A 9,839-nucleotide genomic window follows, 5' to 3' on the forward strand; every position below is an offset into this window, starting at 1 on the left:
TTCACAAAAAAAAAAAAAAAAAATCTCTTGGAGGGAGTAAAGAGCTTAAATGAGAATTATAAACACAATCATTAGAGTTTTGTCCACGGATAGGGGAGTGTGTTTGGCACATCGGTCTTCAGCACTACACCTCCCTGGAGTAGTGAGCTCTGCGCCTGTGGATAGCCATCCCTATACTGAACAACAGCGCCACTGCCAGGAGTCCCACTGCCACTGCAAGAGCTGTTATGACACCTGTGGGGGGGGACAATGATTCTGTTTAGACACATGCACATATGGAGCATTTGGAACATTCCCATTCAGCATTTTTATCTCAGGCAGCCTGTTTTCTTTTAATGAATCCCCATACTAGCCAACAAGTAAATGTAGGAACAAGTATCTGTTTCGCCATCTTCTTTAGTGTTTTATCCAGCTTTAGGTCACATGGTGCTGAAACTATTCCCATTTGGCTATGGCACGTTTTTTAGACTGTGAGAGGAAACTGTAGGGCTCAGAAAGAACTATTGCATGCACAGGAAGAACATTTACAGCAAATGCCACACAAAAAGCCCTCACCAAGCAGCAAGCCCAGTAATTTCTGTGAAACCTCACAGCACTGTCAAAATATACATCGATACAGGAGGCCACAAAATATAGAAGCCAGAAACAACATCCATCCATCCTCATGATTTATCCAACTCAAGGTCGCAGGATGCTGGAGTTGATCCCATCTGACTATGTGTGAAGGCAGGTACACCCTGAACAGGACGCCAGTCCATCACACAGCAAACAAAGAGAGACAGACACTCACTTTCACACCTACAAACACACACACACACACACACACACACACACACACACACACACACACACACACACACACACACACACACACACACACACACACACACACACACACACACACAGAGGGGGAAAATGCAAACTTTGCACTTTGAGACTCCGAAGCCCAACCTCGACTCAGACTGGGAATCTCAAGATCCGAGAGTGCTCATCAATACAATGCTGTGCAATCCCCAGTGTTACCATGCAAACACAATGTATCTTCTTCACCTGCGCTCGACCATTTTCTCTTGTGGCCGCATTCAGCCTCCCAGTCTTCTGCCGTCACCTCCCTCACCAGCTCAGTGAACATAGACAAGGGACAGGGGTTCAGCCCGTCGCATCCTGGCACGGGGTTGGGATACGGGTCACGCCAGGAGTCATTGCGGTAATGCAGCTCCACAGAATAGGATCTAGGTAATTATTAACACACATACAATGAGCTGAAACACAGATGTGGTTCATGTTATGTAAATGGATTTATATCATGTGCTAATTTGGCCACTGCAGCCCTGGCCTGCTGCCAAATCCCCATCGAGTGGAGAAGAGAAATGCATTAGAATGGTTTTTGCAGATAAACATTGGAGTGCAATAACTCAAAATGTCCTGCAATTTTTGGGGGGCATCTGACCTAGATTGGATACTTGGCTATGCAAAGAGAAATGTGCACCGAGGAAAACTGGAAGGAAGTCATTACCCATCATACTCCTGGTAGAACTCGAAGAGCTGACAGGCGGCGTAAGGAGGGAGAAGGCCGTTGTACACGTCCAGAGCTGCCTGGAGGGTGATGAGTGTGGAGTCGTGCTGGAATGAGGAACAAGCATCGCAGCAAAGAGGAGATGAAGTGATACAGTATGCGAAAACAGCAGTTTGTGAAAGAGATTACCAATGTGTGTGCATCCGAGCAGTGAACTTACAGCTGAGTACATAATGAATTTGAGAGGGCTCCCTTGTTCCACAGCCTTGGAGAAATTCTTCAGGATGCCGTTCAATAGGACCCCTAGTAAATTAATTCAGTGTCAACAGCGCTAATGAATTTTCTTTCAAATATCCACACACCCTCTTTGACCTTATCGAGCATCTTGGCGTTGTAATCATCTTTGTCCCATTAGCTCATGCGTGCTAATATTCTTTTGGGAAAGACCTGGCGCTTTGCACCATCAGAAACATAAACAAAGCCTCAGCCAGCAGTCACATACTAGATACTTATTTCTCCCTATTTTCTCTCTAATGACAGTTTTTTTTTTCTCTCTCTCTCTCTCAAATTGCATTTTAAATTAATTGCCTCTAATGTGAATTCCCACCTCCGGAGAGCCGGGCCTTCTCTTTCCGCTTGTGGCTGAGGATGCTGTACTTGACCTCGAAGGATGCGATTCTCTTCAGAGTGCCCAGGACGTCTTGGGTGGCCCAGCGTGGGAGAGTCAAGTTATGGATCCTCTGCACAAGAAGAAAAAAAAGAAAAAAGAAAAAAAGACTATTCATTGCCCCACATTGTGCTAATAATCACATTACACAACAAATGAATGGCAACAAATGAGGTTTAAAAAGGCTCTATTTCATAGTCTCTGCTATCCCGGCTATTTTTAGCACCAGTCTGAGGAGAACAGATGCTCATTTTGCTGGTGTGAATGAGGATATTCAACCTGGCCTAGAATCCACCCATCACAATGCTTTAATTATCATCTCAATATGTTACTCTTGTCAAGATTTACTATATATACCGATCCCACCACTCTCAAATGATCTATTTCTCTGCACATGTGTCAAAGAAAGCAGATTTTTTCTTTTCTCCCAGCTTTCTGTTTCACTCTTGACACAGCAGCTCTTGTTTGCAAGACAATTTGTAATCAGCGTCATCCAGGTTTCACATCTATTTGCTTTGAATCACAAAACATACCTGACAGGTGAGTGTGTCGTAGACCCTCCATATTTTTTTACCAACCAGTTTGGACACGGGGTAGCCAGTATGGTTGGACAATCCTTCCACAAAATGCTGAATAACAAAGAAAATGACATTAAGTTATCCAGGGAATACATGTTAAAAACCATTTCATGATGAACAATAGACATTTCTGGGGTGGTTTTTCCATTCACAGAGATAAAATGTCTATTTTCAGGTGTCTGCAGTGCAACTTGCATTCATTTAATGGACTAAAGTTGTTACTTTAAGTAACGATTGTTGCGAGTTTAACTTTTGCTCAGACATCACAGTGACAAATGGCACCAATCTGACTCTGGCATACACCTTGCAGGTACTCTGCCTCCAGCAGAGGGTGTTAAAATTCAATGCGGGAGGCCCTGGCTTGATCTCAAACACCACCTTGATAGGCAGCACTGGGACTCGGTTTAATTAAAACCTTTTTATTGTAATTCTCAATCTAATTCAATCCAACCGTTAATTAGCGTTTCAGAGAATGTGAGAGAAATTGTACTGTGCAGTTTTTTCGCAGGCAACGGAGTCACCGTGCCTGAGAAAATCACTGAGAGGACATAATGTCTACAGCATATCTAACACGTCCACTGGAGGTGCTGATTATGTTGGCAACGACGACTGTGAAATATATATTTCCCCGAAATGTGCATTTTGCAGTGTTGGTTAATTTAGAAATGGAGGCATGGATAGGTAAAACAGAAATGGCTGGCGTGAGGAAACCAATTGTTCAGAGTAATTTCAATTATATAAATCTGAAGACACAAAACAACGGAGTGACAGGCAAGTTTTCTCTCGTCATCAGGCTTGTGACTCACAGAAGAAGTGAGCAGTGAGAGGAACAGATGCTGAGCTTGAGCTTCGGTGCAGTGTATTTAAAGACCTGCCTTCTGCCGTGGTCCATCTCACCTGGTGACTCCTGAGGAATCTCTGGTAAGACCCGCTCTCAAAGGTCTCTGTCATCAGAGTCCTGAACCTTGGACAGTCTTTTCCCGTAGACTTCAGCAGCTTGACAAATCGAAAACAGCAGCAAAACATCAGAAGACATAATGCATGTCCACTGCAGGTAGTGCAAGTCTACAGGGCACAATTATGTGTTCACTTCGCACTTTAAAAACTGTGGGGAATTTCAGGCCGCCAGGTTCACGGCTGAGATGGACACAAAGCAACACGGAGCGACAGAGCGAGAGACTCACATGAACTTTTAAAAGTATGCATTCAAGTGTGTGTGTGATGGCTGTGTGGAAAGAAAATATTTATGTGGCGCGGCAACCCACCTTGTCCTGGACCTTGGGGATGGTGTGCACTGGAATTGGCCGCCACATTAACTGGGGCATGATGGGAGGTGGGCGTCTGGTGGGGGGGAACATCCCAGCAAGGCAGGCCTGGGCGCTCATCAGAGTACGGTCATAGTCAGTACTCCGTACGTACAACTGATGTAAACACGAGTGGGGAGGGGGGAAAGGAATTATAAAGCATGTACATAATGTTAAATAGATCTGAGTGTTACATTTCCTCAGAGCTGTATCTCAGTAAAAGCTTTTTCTTTTTTTTTTAAACGAAGTAGTGACAAACACAAGCGAAGTTGTGGATGAGTAGAGTAAAGTTAACCCAATATACCACATCAATCGTCCATAACAAGAGCGTGTCGGTCCTCCTTTTGTTCTCAAATAAAACAAACTGTATTCAATTTTATATTTGGACACGTTAAAAAAAAAAAAAAACAGAACCAGCAGTTTGACATCTGTGAGCTTTGTCAGTCCACGACCTTGTCACTGCTTCACTTCTTTTCCGTCTCTGGACCATGTTTGATAGAAACTGACTACTGCAGACTGGAAACACACAACATGGGTTGCAGTTTTGGAGGGAATGCTCTGACCCCAGCCATCATTATTTGGTCCTTGTCAAAATCACTCTGATCCTCACATTTCCCATTTTGCCCATCCCACTTGTCTGCTCCCAACGCATTCACTTTGAGTATAAAATGTTCACTTGCTGCGTGGCGTGTGCCAGCCACTGACAGGTGCCAGATAAAGTGTTATTCACTTTACCTGTAAGTATAATATTATGATCACAAACAATCCTAGTAATAGTGATATTATTGCTGTTGTGTGTGATTTATTGGCCATTTTCATTATCAAAATACTTATTTTTATACTATCTATTTTCATTTTTATTAACTATTTTTAATTGTCATGCATTATCCTTGGATGACGACATTCACTGGGGATGTGTATGTTCATATTGAAAATGTGTCTGAAGCTGGTTTTATATTATTCCAAAATTATAAATAAGGCTTAGTTTGCTGTTCATGAAAAAAGAAAATGACCTGCACTGGGAATCGGGAAAGAAATTGCATCTGCAATCTCAAAGCAGTAATTTTTTTATTCCTTCGGTTTCTTTTCTTTTTTTTCAAGATGAAAAATGCAAAATAAATGTGTTCTCCAAAGCAGAAGTGTGCCATGAATGAGCACCATTTATCCCAAGTCAACTAAGGTTAACATAAAGAGGAGGGGAGGCAGGAAAGATCCAAATGACTGAGAGGGGGGAGGGGGACAAAAGATCTGTCTTGCTGTGATCTCTTCTGACATCAGCCTTCACTTGTCTATATCTCTCTGTCACTCTGTGTCAGGCTTTTGCACACAGTAAATCACGCTGATAAGGTTGGATGTTCCTGTGAAACCAAGAATGCTTCTTTTTCCCTCCTTTTGTGAAATTAGAACAGACATGGCGGCACAGGGAAAGGTACGGCACAAGTTGACTGAGACAAATTGTCAGTGACAGGTACTGAGAAGAGTTGTTATTTTTGTGGTAATTGCGTGTTAGTCAAGGGAGGCAAAAGAGGAGTGAAAGCGAGGATGGAGAGCTGGGGAGGATGAGAGCCAGTGAGAGCATAAAGGAAGGCGGTGAGTGTAAAAACAGGGGCAAGACAAGAAAGCTATCTTCATCATGACAGTATGCTGAGCATGCAGCCCAGGGCCACATTGAATCTACATGCATGCTGCCAACTGTGCATGGAGCCCAGGGGCTACACTACCCCACATGTTTCAGCATATTACGAGGCCACTGCAGTGATATCGCCAACATGACTCATGCTCATTAACTTATTGTCTGTAGTTAGAGCTATTAGAGATGGTGACTGACCATATGAACTTGATTTCACATGTTAAAACTAGGGCACACATGACAACAACGTCAGGAAAAACACGCACATGCACATGCATGCAGACACATACTTATAAACAAATGCTGTATTCATCTCCTCAATGCATTTACCTCTTTTGTGTTGTAATCGTCACCGAGGAAGTTTCTATAACGCCTCCTCAGGAATCTGCCCAGCTCAAACTGCTGCTTCATGCCCATCTGAAAGGAGAGTTGCCAGAGATGTTTTTGGTTGTTATTGGATTTTTTTGTTGTTGTTGTTTTTTTAAGAAAACTGACCTCTTTTTTCTGAACACTTGGCATAATTTATCTTATTTGCATAAAAATCACACATTTTAACCCTTCTACTCAGCTTCCAAGAACACTAAATACTACATTTATCCACTATAAACCAGCCAATCGTCCAAGAGCAGAACAATGTCAGCCAGAATTGGAATCAAACCTCCAAATATAGCTTTGCTCCTGTCACGAGATGGAGAGAAAACCCATGCATGCACAGGGAAAGCATGCAAACCGCACACATAAAAAAACATAACGTGCATATTTTTTAGAGGGCAATAAGCTCAAACGTCTGGATTTCTGGTTAAATCTGACCAACTAGTTTTTTGCTTTGTGTGTCAGTGTGTCTCTACAGCTGCTTCTTCTTTCTTTCTTTCTTTACAGGAGTCGTCATTGCAAGACATTAAAATGTACACTTTTTAAACTGGATGTACTTTCTACCACAACTATGATTGATTCACAAACTACAGTAAAAACAAGAAAATAGTAATGCAAAGACAAATAACAGAAAATTGACATTAACAAGATTATTACATTTTAATATGAATTTAAAATCACTTTTGATATAATAAACTGAAAACCAATCTATTTCTCTTTTCTATTTTACAGGGGTCACCACTGCAAGTCATTGCAACTTGAACTGTAGATTTCTTTCTTACTGGTTTTCGAGGATTCAAACTCAGGTTCTACACACTCAATGTGAAGACTTAACCCACTGCAGCACCAGGGGGGGCATCTTTGATAATACAAACTGTTATAGAAATAACTGATCAATGTGGAATTCCTGCTCAAACCACCAGATGAAACAGATACAAATTTGCCAAATAATACCAAAACATTGTATTTTCTTTTTCTAGATTAACAGCCAGGATGAATGCCAGTTTGTTAATCAGTATAATTTACACACACACACACACACACACACACACACACACACACACACACACACACACACACACACACACACACACACACAGTAACATCAAGTACCTCGGTAAGTTGTCCGAAGCCCTGGGCCCACACTTCCTCCCCATGGGGATCTGTGGGATAGGACTCAATGGGCGATCGATCGCCGTGTCGAAACACCTAATAAGTCAGAGCAGAAAATGTCACATGATTTGATTTCAAACGTGATGCTGCAGCCGAGTTTGCTCTTAAACTGTGAGCTTCAGTGAGCAATTCCTCCTGAGACAGAGGCCGCAAACAGAAACCTGTGCTGGAGGAAACTTCAGCGGATTTGAAGCACACAGGAGTCATTTTACTGATGTCATCAGGTCACAAAACCCAGAGCCGCTTCATTGGTATCATTAACCTGCAGACTTTCTGAGTGGTGACACAACTCAGAGGTGGATTTAACTAGATTATGGACGCATCTGAATCACTCCTGCTAACAACTCAATAATTAGAGCTCATTTTACAAACCATGTTGCTGTCAAACCTCAAGAAACAACCAAACACCAGAGTAAGATCACCTGTTATGGTTTCCATAATTAAACGTTACTTTTCCAACATGGATCGTCCTTGGATTCAAGCCACCTTCCCAAGATGCAAAGGTAATCATACTGAACTTTAATCATCTAAAGTAAAACAGAGCATGGCTGAGAAATTATTCAGAAAGCCGAATATTTTTAACCAATAAGGACCCAAATTACAAGAACATATGCAGGAATAAAACTTTAAGCACTTCAAATAGATTAAATCTCATATTTATAGAGTGGAGCTCATCAGAATTACATATCGACAAAATCAAATCATTTGAATAAGATAAAACTGAATGAAAATATTGTCAAAGACAATGTGTCTTTATTTTTACAGGAATTTAATATTTCATTTTGATTATTGATTTATCGCCATGCCTGTCTTTCTATCAACCTATTCATAATTGTCTACCTGTATGGAACAACAAACATAATTTGAGTTATCTGAATTTTCACAAATTCACAAATGTGACACATTACACATAATGAACGGATTTACTTGTTAAAATAGGAATATCAATAGAATCTATGAGCGTGTCCATCAGACTGAGGCTACCAGAGCCTCACATTCTTCCTGTGATGGTCACCTCTCAGACTAAATGTTCCAACTTTGGTTTCAATGGTCTCTTTTTCTAAATATTCTCTCAAGTGAGTGTTTAAAGAGAATCTAAACTGTGACGCAACTCAAAACATAAACACCTTTGCTGTGGTATTTATCAAAAAAGTCTGCACCTGCTTTGTGTTGTACTGAATTTTCTTCACTCACTGAAGTATAATCTTCTTCTATCAAGCCGCAATCCAAAGTGGCAATGCGCCAAACATGTTATATGATCCACAATCAGAGATAAACATGTTTATGTAATTGTGAAGTCACAGTTAAAAATTAATATCAAGCACATTTATTTCTTTTTTTAAGCGTTACACAACTAGAATATATGTTTTCTTCACTTATATAATTCAATTGTCTAATGAGGTGTTATGTAAAGAGGTTTATGAACAAAGCTGCAGTGTCTGGGAGGGATATGTTGAAATTTAGGCCCAAGGTAATCCTGTCTCACACAGAAGTGTGTATAAATAATATCCACTACGCAGAAAAAAGCGGAATAAGCAACAAAATAGCAAAAGCAGCTTCAAACGGTGGCATTCAAGAAATAAAAGTTGTACAAACATCTTGCGTGTGATCGCCTTGTGTTGCTGCTCCAGAACATAGAAGGAGAACATAAGTGCAATAAAATCTCCAAGTGTTATTGGTTACAAGCACCGGGGAAAACTTACCGCTACAACAAACTTCAGCACTCGGCACTCAGTCAAGCAGACGCACCAGAGGAGGAACAAACAGCACAAGCTCCTCTGCATCTTCTCCATCTTTTTGATTTCTTGATTTCTACCTGCTTTAAAAAGCTTCTCTGTTGGCAGAAGAGGAAAACCTACAGAAATGTAAATTATAAAAAGGGCTACATTAATACCTTTTCGCGAAGCAATGGTTGTGTTGGATAGATCTGTTGAACAAATGTGTTTTGTTTTTTTTAGTTTAAAACAATTCAAGATGTATGAAATCATGATTTGAAGCATTGTAAATACAGTCACAAAAAGCAAACTAAATTATCACAAATGGGGGAAAAAATAGAAAATGGTGTGAATGAACACTTGCACTTACCTCAGCATGCTTGTTTGCACATTTTGCTTTTAAAGTCAAAATACTTTACGGACTCATGCGGGCGGCTGTGCATCCCAAATCCTCTGTCACACCCAGACTGGCATTAAGTGTATGGATCAGTGAAGGTATGTAGGGCTTTTATAGACCTACTACCTGACCTCTCCCCCTCTCCCTCCCTCTCTCTCTCTCTCTCTCTCTCTCTCTCTCTCTTCTGGTCTCAATCTCCTCGGTCGTCGACGTTAGTCCAAATCACTGTCTCTGCCAATTCGGCCGCTGTGTTCATGACATGACGGCCCACCGTGGCAGATGTTTTTGTCTCAGCTCATGATCTCAACAATACATGCTTGGCCCCCTCAAAAAATGGACGACTCCACTTTCAAGCCACAGTCGGTGGCTTCGCAGCGACAATATGACAAAGAAAATGGGTTAAGTGTAGATGTGGCCACCTGGCTTCTCAAATTGTACTCCTACGTGCATAAACACACATCCACACACTTAGGCACTGGCCCACGGC

The 9,839-nt window shown here is 41.4% G+C and overlaps 1 protein-coding gene across 1 annotated transcript; it reads right to left on the reverse strand.

The window, feature by feature from the left end:
• Nucleotides 1–124: 124 nt before the first annotated feature.
• On the reverse strand, nt 125–9,033 carry LOC308145937 (testicular acid phosphatase homolog; the record flags this gene model as incomplete). Its single annotated transcript, XM_080517537.1, has 11 exons — nt 125–234; nt 1,051–1,232; nt 1,517–1,623; nt 1,737–1,819; nt 2,124–2,256; nt 2,717–2,812; nt 3,659–3,757; nt 4,027–4,182; nt 6,026–6,112; nt 7,181–7,276; nt 8,944–9,033. 11 exons carry the CDS (start codon nt 9,031–9,033, stop codon nt 125–127), a joined length of 1,239 nt encoding a protein of 412 aa, XP_080373663.1.
• Nucleotides 9,034–9,839: the final 806 nt, after the last annotated feature.

The sequence above is a fragment of the Blennius ocellaris genome (genome assembly GCF_963422515.1).
Source record: "Blennius ocellaris genome assembly, chromosome: 21".
Lineage (NCBI taxonomy): Eukaryota > Metazoa > Chordata > Actinopteri > Blenniiformes > Blenniidae > Blennius > Blennius ocellaris.